Source organism: Equus asinus, chromosome 3 (assembly GCF_041296235.1).
Source record: "Equus asinus isolate D_3611 breed Donkey chromosome 3, EquAss-T2T_v2, whole genome shotgun sequence".
In the NCBI taxonomy this organism is placed as follows: Eukaryota; Metazoa; Chordata; class Mammalia; order Perissodactyla; family Equidae; genus Equus; species Equus asinus.
In genome coordinates this window covers 158,058,560-158,080,431 of record NC_091792.1, presented here as the reverse complement: position 1 = coordinate 158,080,431, position 21,872 = coordinate 158,058,560, and the positions used below count along the sequence as shown (strand labels likewise).

The 21,872-nt window shown below is 47.7% G+C and overlaps 1 protein-coding gene across 7 annotated transcripts in view; it reads left to right on the top strand.

Moving 5' to 3' along the window:
- Positions 1-21,872, top strand: part of AFAP1 (actin filament associated protein 1) — a 162,469-nt gene that overhangs the window by 40,929 nt on the left and 99,668 nt on the right. For 4 of the 7 annotated variants that reach the window (XM_070506283.1, XM_044767883.2, XM_070506284.1 and 1 more), the window contains 2 exons: positions 16,792-16,920; positions 20,207-20,304. In XM_070506283.1, coding sequence (XP_070362384.1) covers positions 16,794-16,920; positions 20,207-20,304 — 225 coding nt within the window. In that variant the 5' untranslated portion in view covers positions 16,792-16,793. Of the gene's footprint in view, positions 1-4,489; positions 4,629-4,867; positions 5,140-16,791; positions 16,921-20,206; positions 20,305-21,872 lie in introns of those variants that run through there. The other 3 variants (XM_070506281.1, XM_070506282.1, XM_070506285.1) reach the window with 3 other exon arrangements.

Sequence of the window (21,872 nt, the reverse complement as noted above, 5' to 3'; positions counted from 1 at the left end):
ATACTCTAGTTGGAAGGCTGAAATGATGGTGTTAATAGGAAATATCTGTTGTCTCAGTGACGGGAAATGTGGCCTCTTACAGCTGGCAGCGCATCCTAATGATCCGGGGCCTCCCTCTGCCTCCCTCCTCCCTTCTCCCCCCCAGATCTCCCTGGGGAGTGCAGGGATCTGTGGACAGCTTTCTCATTCTGGAATCTCTTAGTGCTTCCTCCTCCACAAAGCCTGCTGTCCCTGTAGTCGCTCTGGACATCTGCAGGGCCTCGGGTGTTCTGGCTGGGCAGCTGGTGGCCGCAGCGTCGCCTGGCAGGGTAATCTTTCATTCTGTGTGGAGAGGCCTCAAGGTGTTTTTAAGTGATGCTTCTCCATTTGAGATGGTGCCAGGGCCCCTTTGTGCCCCACTCCTTGAATTAGCACCATCCCTGAGGGCTTTCGAGGCAGCTGGCGTCAAAGAAAGAGCACCTGCTGGACAACTGGACTTGGTGTGAATCCTTTCTGTGCCACTAACGGGACTCGTGGCCTGACAGTCCACGCTCCTCCTCGAGCTTCAGCATCTACGTTTCTATCACCAGATCGTCAGATACGGTACTGCCTAAGGTTTCCTTGACGTTAGAAGCCTTTGTCCTGAACAGAGTTGAGTCGGGAGAATGATAGCTGTGTTCACAGAGAGGGTGTGCACTTCAGCTCCTCACTGCGTCTGTGGAAAAGTCACTGCCAGGGCCGAATGCGGAGACAGGCCTGGGTGTCCAGGGAAGCGCCTCCTGCTCTCTGCAGCCTGCCTGGTCCTCCCTCCCTCTTGCCAGGTCTGTAGGGGACCCAGGGGGTGCTCATGGCCTCTCTCTGTGCTTGTGGAGAGGGGCTGTGAGCTAGAGATGCGGTGCTTTTCACGTAGGCAGAGATCTCCCCTTGACCTGGCCGCTGGGGGCACTTTGCCCTTCAGCACGATCTTTTCACCTTTGGAAGAAGACTGAACTGGTTTGTTGAAGTTTGCTCCCGCCCTCTCCAGCCATGTGGGCCGTTACCCTTCTCAACTTCTCTGCCTCACCAATAGCAGGAGAACGAAGCCTGTTGTTGTTTGAGACCGAGTTTCTAAGTGCAGTCTTCCTTTCCTTTCCCTTTTGTTTGTTTTTATTCCTTCCTTTGATTAGAAGAAAAGCCCATTCATGAATAAAGGTGCAGTGCAGCTTCATGGTAATGGGGAGAACACAGGCCACTGGTGCTCTGTGCCTGCGGCTGGGAGCCCTGCTTTCTTCCTTATAAAAACCCAGTTAGCTCTTAGCCTACCACTGCGATCTCTTATTCCCTGTTTATTGCTGTCGTGTGGCAAAGTCTTTTCTTAAAATTCCGTTTACCTAGATTTTCTTAAAGTTCCATTTATCTGGCGTTACCAGATAAAATATACAGTGTCTCCTGTTTAAGAAATCTTGGCCTACTCCAAAGTCATAAACAATTTCTCCTATGTTTTCTTCTAGACATTTTTATAGTTTTACTCCTTAGATTTCGATCTGTTTGACCCGTTTGAGTTAATTTTTGTGTATGGTGTGATGCAAGGGGTGATTCAGTTTTTCCCATATCCATACCCCCTTGTTCAGCACCATTTGTTCCAAAGACTCTTCTTTCCCCGCTGAATTGCCTCCACATCTTTGTCAAAGAATCAGTTGGCCGTTTATGAGTGGGTTCATTTCTGGACGTCGTTCTGTTTCACTGATCTCCCCCCACGCCAGCACCGCCCTGGAGTGGTCATTGTGGCTTTGTGGTAAGCTTTGAAATAGGCCGTTTAAGTCCTACGGCGTTGTTCATTCTTCTCCCCAGTGTTTGGCTATTCAAGTTCATTTCATTTTCATATATTTTAGAATCAGCTTGTCAATTTGTTTTTGAAAAAAGAAGCTGCTGGTATCTTGATTGGGATTGTGTTGTGTGTGTAGGTCCTTTTGGGGGGAGATTGCTTTCTTAGCAATGAGGAATCTTCCAATCCATGACTATGGTATCTCTCCTTTTATTTAAATCTTTCATAACAACACTTCATAGTTGTTAGTTCATAGGCCTTTTACATACTTTGTTAAAGTTATCCTTAAGTATTTCATATATTTTAATGCTGTTATAAATGGTACTGATTTTTCTTTTTTTTTAAGATTTTTATTTTTCCTTTTTCTCCCAAAGCCCCCCAGTACAGAGTTGTATATTCTAGTTGTGGGTCCTTCTAGCTGTAGCATGTGGGGCACCGCCTCAGCATGGCTTGACAAGGGGTGCCATGTCCGTGCCCAGGATCCGAACCAGCGAAACCCTGGGCTGCCGAAGCGGAGCACGCCAACTTAACCACTCAGCCGCTGGGCTGACCCCAGTACTGGTTTTTCTTTTTCTTTCACTTTTCAATAGTTCCTTGCTAGTAAGGAGCTTACAGTTTTATAGAGAAATTGGTAAGTAAGAAGACAGATAAGGGACCGAAGAATAGACAAGGGACATTCAATCTTTAATGAGTTGGTTTGGGAAGGCTGTGCAGAGGAGGTGGCGTGTGATTATCATTCCTGGAGAAAGCTTGATGGTAGAGAAGATGAGTGCCAAGCCAAAGGTATTTCCGAGAGCGTGAGCTCAGGTCAGGCAGGAACACGAGGAATGTTCTGAAAAGAATGAGTGGCCGCTGGCTCAGGCCACACTGAAACATCAGAGGTGGCATGTGGAAGGTGATGGGTTTATAAAGGCTTTGGGCCCAGATCGACACGGCATTTACTGCTGGGCAAGGTTAGAACTTTATTCAGTGGCTGCTCGGGAGCCCTCGTGTTTATGAGCCGGGGAAATGGAGCCTGTCTTTTTTTTTTGCATTTATTTTGTATTTTAAAAAATTGTGGGAAAATATTTATAACGAAAATTACCGTTTTAACCACTTTTACGTACATAGTTCAGTGGCATCGAGCACATTCACCTTGTTGTACATCACCCCCATCCATCCCCATAACTCTTTGGGTTTCCCAAACTGAAGCTCTTTCCCGTTGACCAACTCCCTACCCCCCAACCCCCGCCCCTGGCCCCACCGTTCTACTGTGTGTCTCCGTGAATGTGACTGCTCTGGGGACCTCATGTAAGAGAATCATACAGGATTTGTCCTTTTGTGACTGGCTTATTTCACTTAGCACAGTGTCTTCAAGGTTCCTCCACACTGTAGCCTGTGACAGGATTTCCTTCCTTTTTAAGGCTCAGTAATATTCCGTTGTGGGGATGCACCACATTTCACTTATCCATTCGTCTGCGAGTGGACGCTTGGGTTGCTTCCACCTTTTGGCTGTTGTGACTATAGAGTCATTCTTAAGGGCAGAGACCTCAGAGATGAAGTAGGGATTTGAGCTAGAAAATTTGACATGAAATTTTTGGCTAGATGCTTTTTTCATAGCATCCATCGTAATTGCTGGCTGTTTTAATTTACTTGCATACTGTTTGTCTCTCTAACTTGAATGTAAGAGATCATGTTTGTTTTACTCATCATTGTATACCCCACACTTAAGTACCCAGATATTGGTGCATTGGGTTTTTTTTTAGTAAAATTTAAAAATATCTTACAATAAATAGAGCATGCATTTGCATTTTGCTTTTCCACGCTCCTGTGCTGTCCTTCCTCCTGTTCTCTTCACTGGGTGTGCCTGTTCCCGCTCCAGCCTCTCGCTGCACCGGTGCATCCTTAATGCTGCTGCTGCAATGGTCTGTTCAGAAATGGAGATCCACAAAAAAAAAAAAAAGGAGATCCATCAATGCCGCTTTTTCTGAAAACCCCAAATGTTTATCTGCGGCTCCAGATTGTGAACTCCTGGATGTCAGAAACTTGCCTTTAAACGTTGAGTACCAGTCCTGAACGTGGTCGGTGTATGACAACTTGTTACTGAATTGAATTGAACTGATGTAAATGGAATGGAAATACTATGCTCTCAATATTCTGTTTAACAGTTTTGTTAGCAACCTGCTTGGTTTTTATCCATCGTCTTCTCCTGCCAGCCTAGGAACCAGGCTTCAGGAGTCGGGGAGTCTGGCTCCTGTGGTGGTGTCAGGTCACATATATTGTTATGATTGGTACAGGACATGTCCAGATCTGGGGTTCGTCTTGTGCTTTCTACAAAACAACGGGAGGAGATTTTCTGTTGGGGCTTACATCACTCATCCATGTATTAATCTGACCTTTAAGAATCATGGCGATTTCCTGAAAGAACTTGTTCAGTGGATTTTTACACCAGTCCTTTGGGGGCTCCTTGCTGGCTCTGTGTAACCTGGATGGGGAGGTTCTCAGGACTCCGAACATACATATATGCACATATCCTCTTGGAAGCCCAGTCTTTCCCTTGGGATACTGATCAATCTTTTAAAGACTCAGCTTTCAGAGTCGGTGATGAAATTGAGCTGTGGCCATCACAGGTCCTGTTCAGACACCTAGAGTGACAAGCGGAGACCCTCTTTGCTTTCTCTTTCCAGATTCAGATTGCAGAGGCACTGAGCAGCCCTGCAGGCAGAGGCTGTTCCTGGCGGCCCCTCTCTGGGCCCTCCACCCTGGTCCTGCCGGGCAGCTCTCTGTTCTTAAGCCCACATTACAGGCGAGGGCGCTGGAAGTCAGAGAAGTTTGGTGGCTGTGCTCCAAGTCATCGGTCATTCAGGTAACGGTCATCTGGAGATTAAGGAAGTTTAGATGCGGTCCATCCGAGGGAAACTTCCCTGCCAGGCAGCGTCCAACACTGTCCTGCTTTTTCTGAGACTTCTCGGATCAACCTTTAGGCAGCCCATTTAGGTTATCTGCAGAGGCCCGTGGAAATGTTTGTAAGAGTCTTGACTGTGACCCTATAAGGGAAACTATGCAAGTGCCTTGCTTGAGTCACGGCCGCGTTGCTTCGGTGCCACACAAGCGCCGTCTCCCCGGCGGGCTCCTCAGTATGCTCGGATGGTGGCCCTGCTGGCTTAGCGGCCAGGGGCCCTGGCTGGAGGGTCATCGCCTGTTTGAGAAAGTGAGCTCGTCAGACTCGTCCCTTTGCCGCTTTTGGTGTGTGTTGTCAGGATGTCACAGGAGACATAGTTACTATGAGAGGACGAGCCATGGGATTTTTTCTGCAACTTTCCCTTCAAAACCAATGTCAGGAATTTTGTCTGTTATGGAGCTCTAGCAACAAACAAGTGAGTGAATTCACCAAACACGATTGAGTGTCTTGTGTTCAGCTCCCACGTCGGGCGTGGTGCCAGGCCCGCTAGCTCCAGGGAGTGGTGAAATGGGGGTGGTGACTGCAGGCTGCCTCCTGACGGGTGGAGGAGACAGACCAGCCAGCCCATCATTGCGGCACAGCATGAGGACTGGGCTGCTGAGGGGGTGGGGGTGGCCATCACTGAGCTGTCTCAAGGGGCCATGGGTAGGAGGGAGCCGGGTGAGGGCGGTGTGGCGTGTGTGTCAGGGACGTGGCAGGGGTGCGAGGACACCAGGGCTGAGGCACACCTGCAGAGAGCAGCAGCGTGCCAGGGTCCGTGGGTGCATGCGGGGAGCTGGGTCATCAGGAGAGCTGCAGTGTGAACATGCTGGAGAAAGAGGGGCGAGGTCAGGAAAAGTCACTGAAAAGAAGCGCGTAGGGGACAAAGGCAGCTTTCTGAGGAGCAGGTTGGTCTGGGGGCCAGCGTGGCTCAGACACAGTTTCTTATTTTTTTTTTTTTTTTTTAAAGATTTTTTAATTTTTTCCTTTTTCTCCCCAAAGCCCCCCGGTACATAGTTGTGTATTCTTCGTTGTGGGTTCTTCTAGTTGTGGCATGTGGGACGCTGCCTCAGCGTGGTCTGATGAGCAGTGCCATGTCCGCGCCCAGGATTCGAACCAACGAAACACTGGGCCGCCTGCAGCGGAGCGCGCGAACTTAACCACTCGGCCACGGGGCCAGCCCCTCAGACACAGTTTCTTAGCTGGAGCCCCAGATGGAGCACAGGGTCCTCAGTGGGCGGGCGGAGACGGGCTTTCGTGACCCCGCCCCCAGCGCCGCAGCTTCGGGGCGCGCAGCACGGGGGTGCCCCGGGGCTGCGGAAGGCGCTGCACGTGTGAGTTCTGTGCGAGGCCGGAGGGCCCCAAGTCCATGATTCAGGCCTTCCTCCCCAGGACCTCGTGCTTCTGTTTCCACGGAGTCTCCTTGGTCAGTCTTTTCTTTTCACGTCTGATTTTGAGTCGTCATTAGAAAATGTTTTCTACACCAAAGTTATAAAAGAATTCGCCCCGTATTTCTTCAAGGACTTGAATGGTTTCACTTTTTATATTTTGATTCTCAAGTATCTTTGGACTTTTTTCTGGTGTATGATGTAAGATAAGTATTCAATTTTATTTTTTTTTTTTTTCCTCCCAAATGGTTGCCAGTTGTCCTGACTCCAGTTATTGAGAGGTCCCTCTTTTCCCCACTGGTTTGCGATACCGTTGGTTTGCGACATCTTTGTCTTATGCTAGTCAGGCGCCCCTCAGAGACACTGTGGGTTCGGGTCCAGACCACTGCAGTAAAGTGAATATTGCAATAAAGTGAATCACATGAATTTTTTGGTTTCCTGGTGCATATAAAAGTTATATTTACACTATACTGTAGTCTGTTAAGTGTGTAGTAGCATTGCATCTTAAAAACAACTACATACCTAAATTAAAAATTACTTTAGGGGCCGGTCTGGTGGTGTAGTGGTTAAGTTTGTATGCTCCGCTTTGGTGGCCCGGGGTTTGCAGGTTCAGATCCCAGGCGTGGACCTACACACCATTCATCAGCCATCCTGTGGCAGCATCCCACATATAAAACAGAGGAGGATTGGCACAGATGTTAGCTCAGGGCCAATCTTCCTCACCAAAAAAAAAAACCAAAAGAAAACACACAAAAAAACTTTATTACTAAAAAATGCTAACCATCTGAGCCTTCAGCGAGCCATCGTCTTTTGCTCTTGGAGGATCTGGAAGAAAGTGCCGTATCTGAGAAGTACAATAAAACGAAGTATGCCTGTATATCTATATGTGTGTGGGTCTGTTTCTGGACTTTCTACTCTGTTTTATTGATCCAACTGGGAATTTGTGTGCCAATATTGCACTTTTTTAATGACAGGGCCTTTATATTGTGTTTTAATAGATGACAGGGCTAGTCCTGCTTTGCTGTTTTTAGACATCCTGTGTGCTCGTGGGTCTGTTTATTGGGCTTGTGTTAAATTTGTTAACTTGGAGAGAATTGACATCTTCTTGGCATTAAGCTGTCCTTCCAAAGGCAAGGGACACTTCTCCGTTTGTTGGATTCGCTGCTTGGTCTTCCAGGAGTGTCTTATGTTTTCCTTATATAAGTTTTGCATATTTCTTGCTAAATTATTTTAAGTATTTTACTTTTTCTTGCTTTTTGAAATGGAATCTTCTGTTATATTTTCTAGCTGTTTCCTGTTTGGTATAAAATTAATACACAAAAAGCAATAGTTTTAATGTATTTTCTACTTTATTCAAATTTTTATTCTTCTTAGTAGTTTTATCATTGGTTCTCTTGGGTTTTCTGGGTATATTTTCGCATCAGCTGCAAATAGAGGTGATTTTATTGTTTTCTTCCGTTTCTAATTGTTTTCTCTTTTCTGATTGTGTTGGCTCATACTTCCAGTGTAGTGGAGGACACAGGCCTCCTCGACTTGTTTCCGGCCTTCCTGGGAATGCCTGGAGTGTGTCCTCGTGAAGTGAGACACCGGTTTTGTTTTATGTCAGTGTCTTTGTCTGTCTGGCTGCTGTAGCAGAATACCACAGACTGGGTGGCTTATAAATAACAGAAATTTGTTTATCGCAGTTTTGGACGCTGAAAGTCCAAGATGAGGGTGCCAGTGTGCGGGGTTCCGGTGACCAGGGCCCTCCCCTGGGTTGCAGACTGTTGACTTTTCACTGTGCAGAGGTCCCCCCTTATCCACAGGGGATATGCTCCAAGGCCCCAGGGATGCCTGAAACCACGGGGAGTACTGAGCCCTGAATGTACTATGTTTTTTCCTATACGAACGTGCCTATGATGAAGTTTAACTTACAGATTCGGCACAGTAAGAGACGACAGTAACTGCTGATAAAATAGAACCGTTGTGACAATGTGCTGTCATAAACTTGCTGTAAATCTTAGCAGCCTCAGCATATGATTTTTCTTTCCTTCTTTCACCTTTCCTTTCTTTCCTTACTTTCCCTTTTTCACTTAAAGAAAGTGTTTTACGGCTTCTCTTTGCCATAGCCGAATTGCCAGCGTCACTGCTCTTGCGCTTTGCGGCATCGTTCCGTGAAACGAGGGTGACTTGAGCACGGTGACACCACGACAGTTATCTGATCACCCGGCGGCTACCCGGTGACTAGCAGGCGGGTAGCCTGCACAGCGCGGATCTGCCGGACGAAGGAGCCATGCACGTGCTGGGCGAGATGGAGGGGACTGCGTGAGATCTCATCCTGCTACTCAGGACAATGCGCGATGTAAAACATGAATTGTTTATTTATGGAATTTTCCAATTAATATTTTCGGACTGCAGTTGACCACACATAACTGAAACCTCAAAAATTGAAACCAAGGGTAGGGAGGACTACTGTGTCCTCACCTGGAGGAGGGGCCTGGTGCTCTCCAGGCGTCTTTGTCACGGGCTCTACTCCCACTCACCAGGGCTCCGTCCTCAGGACCTAGTCACGCCCAAAGGCCCCTCCTCCCATCACGTTGGGTGTTAGGGTTCAGCATATGGGCTTTGGGGGGCACAAACATTCAGCCTAAGGCAGTTAGTATGTATTTAGCAAGCTGGGGAAGGATGTATCAATTCCCATTTTATTGACTTTAAAAAAAAAATCAGGAATGGGTATTGAATTTCGTTGAAGGGTTTTTCTTGATCTGTGGAGAGAATCGTATCTTCTCGTTAGATCTATTAATATGATGAATTATATTAGATTTTCTAAGGTTGAGTCATCTTTGCGTTCTTGGAATGAATCCCATTGGGTCCTCGTGTGTTATTAATGTATTGCGTTGGTTTCTGTCTGCCGGTATTTTATTTAGCATTTTTGCATTAACGTTTGTAAGATTGCTATTTGTAAGACTGGTCTTCGTTTTTTTTGTGTGTGTATCTCTGTTGGGTTTAGGCATCATTTTTATACCTACTTCTAGAAGATAAAGAATTTGAACATTTTTCTGTTTCTCTCCTCTGGAACAGTTTATGCAAGGGCGTTGTTATTCAAAGTTTGGAGAAATCCTCTGTAAAGTCATCTGGATCCAGCGCCTTTTGTGTGAGGATAATTCTTTGATAGCTTTCTTTGCTTCTTCTATGGAAATTAGTCTGTGTAAGCGTTCTGAAACAATTTGTTAAATTGTATTTTTTTTCTGTGAAATTATGTTTCACCCAGTTTCAAATACATTTGCATAGAGCTGGACGGAACAATGTTTCCTGACTTTCCTTTAAGGACTTTACGGTTTTAGAAGTGACGAAGAGTGTGGGTGGTGTCCACTCACTGTGCTCAAGGATCCCAGGTCTTAAAGTGAGGTTTTAGTAAGACGAGCATAAGCTGTAATAACGATCCTCGCTGCCATTTGTGAATGCTTGGCTTTGTGTGTCTGTCAGCTCATTCCATCCTCACTACCAGACTGAGAGACATAACCCTCATCTCATTTCAAGGATGAGATAATTTGTGGGAATTACTCACTTCCTCAAGGTCACACAAGTAGGAAGACTGAGAACTGGGGTTGAATGTGATTTGTGTGACAGCCGAGGCTGGGCTGTTTCTAAGCAGCAGTGGATGATGAGAGGCACAGACAGAAGAGCTTCTGGGCGGAGGGATCCGCGTGGGTAGAATGAGCAGGACGTCTTCCCCAGGGGGGTGGGGTGCGGTCTCCACTCGGGAGCACAGGCAGCATTTAGGGTGGGGCAGAGGCAGGGAGGTGGTCCTGGGTGGGGAGCCTGGCAGTGGGAGGTGACCCTGGCCGAGGCGGACGGGAGCTGCCAGAGATTCCCACAGGGAGAAGGCAGGTGGAGCTGGTGGGTCGGGTGCCCCTCTGGCTGGGTGGTCTGGAAGGGGAGGGGAGCGAGGGGCTTGGGGGAATAAGAAGCAGGCAGTTCTTCAACTGAGACTACACAGTGGAAGTTGTTTCCCGGGTCTAGTTTCTGCGCTAGGTTGGAATTTGGAAGGGAAGAGCTGTACGGGAAGGATCTTGGGAAAAATATAAAATAAGTAAAAACACCCCCAGCACCCGGCTTGGCTGCACGGGACACTTGACCGTGACTGAGCGTGCGGACCGTTCTAGGTGTGTCGCAGACATTGCTGAAGCTTGAAGACTGAGGAGGACGTGGGTGTGGCAACACGTGTGCAGTCTGTCGCCCAGGACAAATCGAGCGACATAAAGAAGTGAAGTGTTCCTTGCCTTTTCTGAAAAGGATGCGGGACGTTCTGGGGTAGTTAACTGGATTTTCTTAGAGCCAGTAACAGTCGGCATTCTTCCTGGTTGTTTGTAGCATTTGTTCACAAAGAGTGGTTTAGTTTCCTGAGAAACTGTGGGTGGATCCTAGGAATTCTGTCCTCGCTCCCGTGGAAGTGTGTGCGGATGACAGCTACGTGCAGAACAAGGCACTTTGACCTGGTGGTCAGATTGCCTGGCTCCTCGTTCTGGCTTGTTTACCAAACGCTGTGTAACCTCAGCTGGTCACTTCCCTTCTCTGGGCCTCAGTTTCCTCACTTGTGAAATGAAGACACTGAGTCCAGGGTCCCTTCTGGCTTTCAAATTCTATGATTTAGGCGTTAAGGTGAATAAAATTCCTTTAAAGTGGTTTTTGGGATCCACAAACCATAACCCACTTCTGTAATTTTGTCGAAATAAAATAACTCACTGTCAAACCCGAGCCAGAGCCTTAGTTTCAGGAGTAGAGGCTTGATTATGGGGGAAGCACGCTCGCTGTGAGTTCTTTGTCTCATGTGCTGTCTACTCTTTGTTCCTTCCTTCCATGTTTGTTTAGGACCAAGGAAGACACTAACTGAGTGAGAGACAGCAGTCAATTAATAGTGCAAAGGAGCCTTTTGCCAGGGAGAAGGGAATTTTGCTTTTCAGATGCACAGAATTTATCCAGAAATGCCTCTGGAGGATTTCGCTGTTGCCTTGGGAATAACACATTCTGTGGCCAGGTCTTTTGTGTGGTTGGGCATTTGGGGGAAAGGTAGTTTTCTGGCAGTTGGTTATTTACCCCCGTGTCCTGATCTCCATCTGTGTTCAGCACCTTTGCCGTTCTGCTCAGAGCCGGATAACAGATGCGAGGGTCAGGGTGTCGAGCGAGGGAGGAGGGGCCTTGGTTCTCGTGGGGATGTGTCCCCACTCGGCTTGCTGAGTGGACCAGTCCCTTCATCTTTCTGTGCTGCTGGGAAACATTTGCCCTGAGCTAACGTCTGTTGCCAATCTTCCTCTTTTTTTTTTTTTTCCTCCCCAAAGCCCCAGTACATAGTTGTATATTCTAGTTGTGGGTTGTTCTAGTTCTTTTGTGTGAGCTGCTTTCACAGCATGGCTACTGACAGACGGGTGGTGTGGTTCTGTGCCTGGGAACCAAACCTGGGCTGCTGAAGCAGAGCGTGCCAAACTTGAACCACGAGGCTCCCAGGGCTGGCTCCCCTCCAGTTTTCTTAGTCCTATTTCTGCCATCAGAGATATGTCAAATATAATGTGATTGTAAGGATCAAATGAGGTAAAATATGTTAAGAGTGTTTTGTATATTAGAGCATAGCTAGTTGTCATTCTGGATGCAGAGCCCTTGGCCTGCGTCCGGGGCCACATCGAGAGCTGTGCTGGTCTGCGCCCTGGGGCAAGTCTCTCCCGCTCTCTGAGCCTCCATTTTTCCGTCAGTAAATCGAGAGAGTTGGATGAATTATCTACAACTCTGGTTCCAGTTGTAAGATTCTGCTTTTTAATATAGGAAATATTAATAAAATAGTAATGCAAAGCACAATTTGAGCCACAACCTTGAGGATGTAATTGTGTGGGTAGCCGGTTCCATGTCACGGGAAACAAGTTATTTCAATGTAAACTGTGGGGAATGTAACCTGAGAGGCATTAACGTCCACCATGAGCGCACTTTACAGTCAAGGAGATGGTGTAAAGAGTAGAGGCAGAGGCCGTGGCCTAGTGGTTCAGTTCAGTGTGCTCTGCTTCAGCAGCCCAGGTTTGGTTCCTAGACATGGGCCTACACCACTTGGCAGTGGCCATGCTGTGGTGGTGACCCACATACAAAATAGAGGAAGATTGGTAACAGATGTTAGCTCAGGGCAAATCTTCCCCTGTAAAAAAAAAAAACAAAAAAACTAGAGACATTAAAACCAACCAGACCTGGTTCTGATTTGCATTCTGACTCTTTTTTTTAAATTATATAACTTTAGGGAAGAATATAACCTTTCTCAGGCTCAACTTCTCCATCTGTAATATGGTAATAATAATGCTTGTCTTGAGAGTTATTGTGAAAGTCAGTCATCATGTGTCTGAAGCACCTTGCAGGTTGCCTGGCACGTGGTGAGCACTAGATGTGGCTGTAATTCTCTCTTAAGCCCCTGTAAGGAGTGACGGAGGCTGTGGTACTTGTAGGGAAAGTAGGAAAGCCTGTATCGTGAAGGGAGACCTGGACGGGAGGCGCTGGGGGAGGTCAGGAGCACGGGCGAGTCCACCCTGACCCTGCAGGAGCGGCCCCTGCTGGTGGGGGGAGGGCGTGTGTCAGGTGGTGGAGACGCTCGATACCCGTCAGTGAGTCGGGTATCGGATGGAGAAGGCCACTCGATACGTCTGTGCCAATCTCAGCTGAAGCCCTGGTCTCCGGTTGCTCTGCCTGTCCTGCAGAGAGCTGGCTGACAGCTGGTAAGAAAGTGACAGTTCTGGGGGGCACAAGGGAAGTGATGGGCTCTTCATGCTTTCTCGACATCCTGCAGACTTAAGCTGTAGAGGCCACTCCCTGCTTAGCTGCCCAGGTTTCCTCAGAGCTTCCTTTTTATGGAAATCTCTGGAGCTCTTGTTGGCTCCCACCGTTTGATCTTAACGGAAAAGGCATGCTCTTAGTGAGAGCTGTACACTGAAAACTGGCTGCAGGAACTTCTTCCTTCCTTGCTTTGGTGTCCGGGTGGGCCTTGGGTAACGTCACGTCCAGCAGCTGTGGGAGTTCATGCCTGTTCCTTCAACAGGCCTCTGCTGAGTGTGTGCTTCATGTTGGAAACTCCTGGGCACCGAGGGGAGCCCAGCGATGGCCGAGACGCTGGACCTGCACGGCAGGGCCTGGCTGTCCAGCGGGGAGCTGGCCGGCGCCCTATGTAATTATGGTACTTTGTAGGACACTGTGTAGACTCTGGTGAAACTGTCTTCATCTTCCTCACTTTTTCTAGGATGAGTGTTGTTATTTGATGCTATCGCCCTTAAAGAAATGGCCTTAGCAACTCCCCAGGCCAGGGTTATCGCAGAAACCGTCCGTGGACGGTTATCATGAAATGGCCAAACAGCGCCTTTGGAGTCAGACTGCGTCCAGATTGTTACTGTGATGGTCTAGCTCTGGGCGTGTGAGCAAGTTACTAACTGCAGAGGCTCAGCCACTTATTTGCTTAGTGACCTTAGGCTGCCTCTCTGTGCCTCAGTTTCCTCACCTGTGGAGTGGTAGAATGTAGTGTCATTACCAACAGACCGCACGGGGTTGTTGGGAACACAAGCAAATTCATACACATAGAAGGGCTGCAACAGCGCCCCATCCTGGGGGTTGCTGTGTAAGTGGCTTTTTCTTCCCCCTGTTTATGGGGACGATGGTCTCTTTGCAGCATTATTGTGAGAATTAAATGAAACGTCGTGTGTAGATGCCTAGCGCTATGCCTTTCACGTAATAGCTTCTCAGAAAACGTTAAATCTCTTACTTTATAAGTCGTCATTCCTTCACTCCCCAAAAATGCTCGCGTGCTTTCTCGGTGGACTGTGCACCAGACTGTTTGTTGTAAGGTGGTCAGAGATAAGCAAAGCGTACAACCTGCTCTTAACCAGCTGGCCAGCTCTTTTGAGAGAGAAAAACAGACCTTAAGATCACTAAGTATCCAGTTATCGGTATAGCTGCTAAAAGATGAACGAATGTTGGTAATTAAGGAGGACTTTCGTGAGGAGGAGCCAGTTGGGGTGTTTAGTTAGAGAAGGCTAGGGGAAAGGGGATGTGAGTTTGTTTTAACTGTTTAAAGGGTAAATATATAAGGGTAAAATATGGTTTGTTTAGTCTGTGAAAATCCTGAAAAGGAGGAACTTTTCTAACAATCACAACTGTCTGATTTGGGGATGTTTTGCATTCTGAGGTGCAAAGAGTTATGCTTTTTTTTTTTTTTATTTTTGCTGAGGAAGATTAGTCTTGAGCTAACATCCTTTGCCAATCTTCCTCTTGTTTTGCTTGAGGAAGACTAGCCCTGAGCTAACATCTGTGCCAGTCTTCCTCCTCTTTATGTGTGGGATGCCTCCAGAGCACGGCTGATGAGTGGTGTAGATCCACACCTGAGATCTGAACCCATGAACCCAGGCCGCTGAAGCAGAGCATGCCAAATTTTAACCACTATACCATGGGGCCGGCCGCCAACCTTTGCTTTGAGAATCTTTTGGTTGTAATTTCAACTGAAAAGAAAACCACACAGAGTAGCTAAATGAAAAACAGTGCAATGGAAATTTATCAGAGGGATGCAGACACCTCATGGAATCAAGTGCAGCCCAGTTCCACAGGTAATTAAAACATGTCCAGGGGCTTCTCAGGAGTCCAGCCGGTGGCTGGCTGTCTGGCTCTTCCTCTCCCTCACGTGCTCCCTGGCCTCTCAGTGTATCTGCTTGTGCTCCTGAGTGTGCTGACTTCATTTTCTCTTCCTCTGTTAACGGCTTTCCTCCTCTGGCACGCCCACGCTTAAACGCGGCTGCTCCACAGCTCCTGACTTTGTGTGTCTTCAGATCAAGAGATGCCAACTAAGAGAGTTCCTAGTCCCCAAACTCTGGAGGAAAGAGAACCTGATTGGCCAGCCTGGGGTAGGGTGGTCCGTTAACTATAACCTGGGAGCAGGGTTGGGGGGATGGGGGGTGCAGGGCCCTGTAGTGTCGCTGTGGCTGCCAAGAGTCCACCGTGTGGTTGAGGGTGCTGCTCTCTGAGGAGGACGGGCTGGGCAGGAACCCGCCCGACACAGCAAACTCCCAGGCCTGGAGGGGTCTGCGTGATGTCCTCGCCAGGAGCTCTGTGCAGGGAGCCGAGGTTTAAAACGAGTTAGGGCAGATGCAGCTTTAGTCCTCTCCAGATATTGTGATGCCCGTAGAGGGAGCCCTGGTGGTCTCATCGTTAAGGTCCGGCACTCTCACTGGCCCGGCCTGCGTCCGTTTCCCGGTCAGGGAACCACACCGCTCCTCTGGTCAGGTGTCCCCCTGTGGTGACTGTGTGTTGCTGTGATGCTGAAGGCTGTGCCACTGGGATTTCAAATAGCAGCAGGGTCCCCCGTGGTGGACAGGTCTCAGTGGAGCTTCCAGACTAGACACACTGGGATGAAGGACCTCATGTAAGAGGGGTATTTTTTTTTTCTTTTTTTTTTTATTGAGTTATTGATAGGTTACAATCTTGTGAAATTTCAATTGTACATTAATGTTTGTCAGTCGTGTTGTAGGTGCACCACTTCACCCTTTGTGCCCACCCCCCACCCCACCGTTCCCCTGGTATCCACTAAACTGTTCTTGGTCCATAGTTTTAAATTCCTCATATGAGTGGAGTCATACACAGATTATCTTTCTCTCTCATGCAAGAGGGGTATTTTTGATAAGAGAATATATGAATGAAGATGGAAAATGGAGGTGCTGGAAGTTTAACATAGACCCATAAACATGTTTAACATTTTTGCTTATAGCTTTTAGCAGCCCTTCAATTTTGGGACCAGGTTGATTTCTTTTTAACTCTGGTAAAATATATATAGCATAGATTTTACCATTTCAACCCTTTTTGAATATACAGTTCAATGGCATTAAGTGCATTCACATTGTCGTGCAACCATCACCACGATCCATCTCCAAAGCTTTAATCTTCCTGAAGTGTAACTCCGTCCACATTAAACACTGAGTCCCCACTCCGGACTCCCCCCGCCGGGCCCCCCCACTCTACAGTCTGTCTCTATGGTTTTGACTCCCTTTAGGGCCTCATATGAGTGGAGTCACACAGTATTTGTCCTGTTGTGTCTGGCTTCTTTCACTGAGCATAATGTCCTCAAGGTTCATCCACACTGTGGCACCTGTCAGAACTTCCTTCCTTTGTAGGCTGGATACTGTATTGCCGTATGTAAGACCACACTTTATCCATCCATCCATCCATGGACATCTGAGTCCTCAGCATCCAGCATCCTTTGTTGTGACCATATGAACGTTCTCACAGTCTTCCTGGGGATGGAGCCAGCCCCACAGAAGCAGAGCGCTGGGAGTTGAGTTTCTGCAACCATGTCCTGGTGGTTATTGGAAAACTGTTTGGCGTTGTAAACGCCTGTCTCCTCCTCAGCGTTGACATTCATATCATGCGGTTGACACCGAATGGCGACGCCAGGCTTTGGGTCGCGACTCCCTCTGTTGGCAGCCTGGCTTTGGAGCTCCTCCCAGCTGGGTATTGTTGCCTCAGAGCAAAAGTGAAGGAGCAGCACATTGGCCTAGAAGGGATGTGTGAATCTGTTACTCGACCTGGTTTTTCATGCTGGAATACTGTATTCCATCATCAAGCTAAAAATGAATTGCTTTGAGTAAAACTTAGCGTTCGTATTTTGCAGTTTGCAAGCGATGTGTCTAATAGTACCTTCCTCTCTCCTTCGTTTTCAGCAATGGAAGAGTTAATAGTTGAACTTCGACTCTTCCTTGAACTCCTGGACCACGAATATCTGACATCGACCGTCAGAGAGAAGAAGGCGGCCATCGCCGACATCCTGCTGAGGGTGCAGTCAGCCAAAGGTGCGGCGCCTCCACACCGTGCTCTCTCCTCCAGTCTCTCTGCCTCTAAACCGTCTTTAATTCCACCATCTTTCTAAAACGCTCATTTGTTCATAAACTTGTGAATTTGTTTATTCACCAAGTTGTCATCGAAGGCCCTACTATGTATGTGCCAGGCACTGTGTTAGTCTCTAGGTGTAAAAAGATAAAGGCTTTAAGGAGCTAGTGGAAGAGTGGGTGTGTTGGGGGTCCCCGTGAGCACCCCACCGTTCGGACAATCACTAGAAGGACTCAGCATACAGTTGTACTTTCTCATGCCCGGAATTTGGGACAGTGGTAGTGAGGGCACACAGCCAGACTGTAAGGGAAAAAGACACGGGCGGAGTCTTCAGGAACCGAGTGCAGGCTTCCTCGTGCGCTCCCTCCCCCGAGGGCCACACAGAGCACACTCTCCTCAGTGAGGTCAGTGCAGCAAGGGGTGTGCGACGTTTCTGTTCAGGGAAGCTCGTCAGACACTGAGTGCTCCAGGATTTCGCTGGGGCTGGTCGTGGAGGCCCCCTCCGCCTGGCGGGTACCAACACTGCAGACTCCCAGAAAAGCAAGTTTATTAGTCAGGGTTCTCCAGAGAAACAGAACCAATAGGATAGATAGACAGACAGAAGAGGAGGCTGATTACGGGAATTGGCTCGTGTGGTTATGGAGACTGAGAAGTCCCACCGCCTGCCCTCTGCGAGCTGGAGACCCAGGAGAGCTGGTGGTGGCATTCAGTGCCAGCCTGAAGGCCTGAGAACCGGGGGTGATACTGTAAGTGTCTTTCTGAGTGCCGCATCCCGTGGATCAGGAGCCCAGACGTCCGAGGGCAGAAGGTGGATGTCTCAGCTCAAGCGGAGAGAGCAAATTTGCCTTTCCTCCGCCTTTTTGTTCTATTTGGACCCTCAACGGATTGGATGATGCCTGCCTACATGGGGGAGATGCCCGCCTACGTGGGGGAGATGCCCGCCTATGTGGAGGAGATGCCCGCCTACGTGGGGGAGATGCCCGCCTATGTGGAGGAGATGCCCGCCTACGTGGGGGAGATGCCTGCCTACATGGAGGAGGGCAGTGTATTTTACTGAGCCCACCGATTCAAATGCTAGTCTCTTCCAGAAACAGCCTCGCGGGCACATCCAGAAATAATGTTGCCCCAGCTATCTGAGCCCTGTGTGGCCCAGTCAAGTCGACACATAAACTTGTCCATCACAGCAGGTATTTAGCATAAATCGTGCTGTTTGCACAGTCTAGACACAGTAAATCAACCTTATCAACTAGGGCATGATGGGAAAATATCTGAAATCCACATTTCCAGATGCCGGCCAAGGGCCAGCCTTGCAAGTAGACTCTTGTAGGGACCGCAGCCTCAAGCCTGCTGTGTTAACTCTTGTGCACAGTGGGTAAGATGGAAAAGCAGGTAATAATAAGCCTGGTAAGTACCGTTGTAGCGAGTATCAGAGTGTTAGGAGAGCACATGAGAGGAGAATCCAAGGCAGTTTAGAGAGAGGGTGGGTGGGGAGGGGCTGGGGGCAGTTCTCGGAGGGCACATTGTTAGGATCTTGAAGGCTCAGAGGAGATGGCTGGATGAGGTGTAGGGAGTTTTCCTGTAGCAGCTTTATTGAGATATAATTCACATCCCGTACACTTCATCCATCTGAAGTGTATAATCCCTTGGCTTTTAGTGTATGAGGCCAGGGCATGACACAGTTCGATTTGTGTTCTGGAAAGCTTACCTTGTCATTCTGAACAGCGGGTTGAAGGGTTTGATAGCAGATTGAAAGCGAGCCCCGTGAGGCTCTGGGCCAGTCACTGAGATAGGCGCACAAGATGAGGTCTGCATTTTGGGGGCAACTATGAAATGTTCACTTTTGAAATGAGGTCATTGCTTTCCTGCCTGGACTCTCTCATTGGGCTCCATTGCCCATGGATAACGTGCCCGTGCATATCTGCTCCAACGTCAAGCTGGCTTTGACTCCCCGCCCTGCCTGTTACCAAGCACATGACCTTGCACCTGTTACTTCATCTCTTTATGCTTCAGTCTCTTCACTGTGAAAAGGGCCAGTAGTAGCATTTACCTCAGAGGGACATTGTGAGGATTGAAGGAGATAATATAAAATATTTCTGAACAGTGCCTGACACATGGTAGACACCCAGTCACTATTGACTATTATTTTCTACTATTGCTTTTATTAGCAGATGTGGCCTTTCTTTTCAACCCCATCTTCTCTGTGTGTACCCTTCTCTCAGCCATTCCAGACCCCTCGTGTGAACACACCACAGTGTTGGGCCTCTTGCCTCAGGAGTTGCTGTTTGCTTTCCCCCTATTTCCCTTCCTCTCTTCCTCTGTCCAATGAGTTCCAACCCTTTGTCTCTTCATGCTTCATTCTGAATGTATCTTCTGATATTTTCCAATTCACTAATTCTCTCTTTAGCTCTTTAATTTGCTTAAAACCCATCTGCTAATTTTTTTTAGTGGTAGACTTTCCATTTGTTCTTTTTCTCTCTTTCCTTTTTTATTATTTCCAGTTTTCTGCCAAAATTCTGATCTCCGTTGCAGCTTTTCGAGGTCAGCGGCTTTATCATTTAACACCTCTTTTCTTAGCCTGTGGCATCGTGCTTGACCCGTTACAAGTGATCATTGTTGAGTGATTGTTTTTCTAGGTCTTTCCAGGTGAGCTCTTGGCATGTAAATAGTACTGTGCCCAAATTGAAACTAGTTTCTTCCTCTTTCTTGCCTTCACTGGTAAGCGCTCACCACATTTTCTGAGTCACTTGTATGTCTACTTGTCTTCGCAACTTGAGTTGAGTGCCCTGAGGGTATGAGCTTATGTCAGTCATGCCATCCCTAAAGTCTGTCTCTCATAAAGTCTGAGTTTAAGAGGGAACTTAATACAGATTCCCTGATTCCCAGGAAAGCGTCTGTCCCCTTACTGCGTGGGTAAGTACTAACCTGAGTAGAAGTTCAGATGAAGCCACTTGCCTTTGAGAGGCCGTGTGGCATTGGGAAGAACGTCAGCTTTGTGCCAGCTCTATCATTTCTACCTGTTAATGTTTTGATTAGTCCTTTAACCTTTTTTTGAAACCTTTTTAACCATAGATTTTTGACCTGTAAAATAGAGAATTAATACCTACCTTATAAAATTATTGAGAAGGATTAGAGAAGATAAATCTTTGCAAAATGTTCAGTATGGTGCTGAGAAAATGATAGCTGTAAACAGTACCATCTTCATCCTCCTCCTCCTCATCCAGTTCTGTGGTTTTGGTTGATACTTTACAGGTTTTGAAGTGAAAGATCATGTTCAGAAGCAAGAGACCCCCAACAGCCTGCCAGCCCCGCCCCAGCTGCCTCTGCCGGAGATCCCGCAGCCGTGGCTGGTGAGTTCATGTCCCACCATCATGGCAAGAATCGCTGGACGCCTGGGTTACTTGTGGTTCCGGGGCAGGTGCTGATAGCCCAGTTCTGGAAGAAAAGGGGCCTCATTTTGCTCGCGGCACTCTTTTGAGTGTGTTTGTGGGGCTGCTGTTATAGCTAAGTGGGAGGCTGTAAACGTAGCCTTCCCTTAGGAGGCTGGTGTTTCTCTGAATATTGCTGGAGGCACAGGTCCATGGAACTCTGTTCTTAAGGCAGATTTTTAAAAAATCAGAGGATTTAGCAGGCAAAACAATGACTTAGAGCCTGGCAACGTGACCCTCTTTCTGGGTTAACTCTGCATTTGAATACCTTAGTCTGAAACTTTAATCTTCATTGTTATGCTTCTTCTGGGATAACAAGCTAATTTTTATTCCAGAAAAGGATGTGTCATCTTCCAGGAATGTGTGTTTTCTTTGATTTTATGCATTCAGAATTCGTTTGGGAGTTTGCCATTTCTGCAGTCTGGAGATGCTCACGTAGGCAGTTTTCACTACCGTTCAGCTTTTCTGCCTTTTGCTGTTTTCTGATTTGCTTACTCAGGGAAATCAAATTAGACTTCCATTTGGAATTAGAGCAAAATCAGTTACTTAGCAGTTCTCTTTCTAATGTTCACTTTCTGAGTGAATCATCTGCTTCTCTCTCCACCGGGGTACGCCCTGCAGGAAAGTGGGGCGTGCATCCTTACTGTGTGTCCTACCTGGCCCCACATGGTGGCTGGTGTGCAGCACACACTCAGTAATCATCAGTCTAGAGGGGACAGAGGAAATTAGCACTCACCAGGTTCCTACCACACATCTCAGATCATGCTTGTTATTGTTTCACTCATGATTTCATTCATTCCTCGCAAATTGACCTCAAAGAACCCCTAAAATATCTCTAAGCATGTGAATAGTGTATATATCCATTTCCAGAAAAGTAAAGTTAGGTTCAGTGAATGTATGTGATCAGCTCAAGGTCAGAGAATAAGCAGGAAAGGCAAAATTGTAATGTATTCTTTTGACTTCAAATCCAGTGTTTTCTCAACAATACTATTTTGGGAGGTGTGACAGCAAAGCCGGTGCAGGCGTGGCTGGTGGATGGGAGAAGATCGGGTTAGGAACTATAAGCCTGCTGCTGAGCCGGGATCGCTCGCTCTCTCTCTTTTCTCTTTGTCTGTCACTCTCCCCGACTCACGCTCTGCCCCCACCTTTGGCTGCATCATGGCAAATTGCCTGCTTTAAGGTATGAGAAGCCCTCCTGCTGATGGAATCAGAACTGGTGGTTGGTTAATCAAACATGTCAGTCGAAGTGAAAAATTCTAAAGAAGGTATACATATGCTTTAAATATTTTAAGTTTAGACAAATAATTTTTGAGTAGGAGTTTGACCAGTGGGTACTTTCTCCCTGATGGTGCCTCGTCCCTGGGGATCCAGAGAGTCTCCCTCAGCCCCCAAGCCGTGCTGTTAGCTGCTATCGAACCACTGGGGTTTGGATGTAGGGCCAACAGCTATGTTCTTTGAGTCTGGGCTGCGTGCTGGATTCTCTTTGTCCT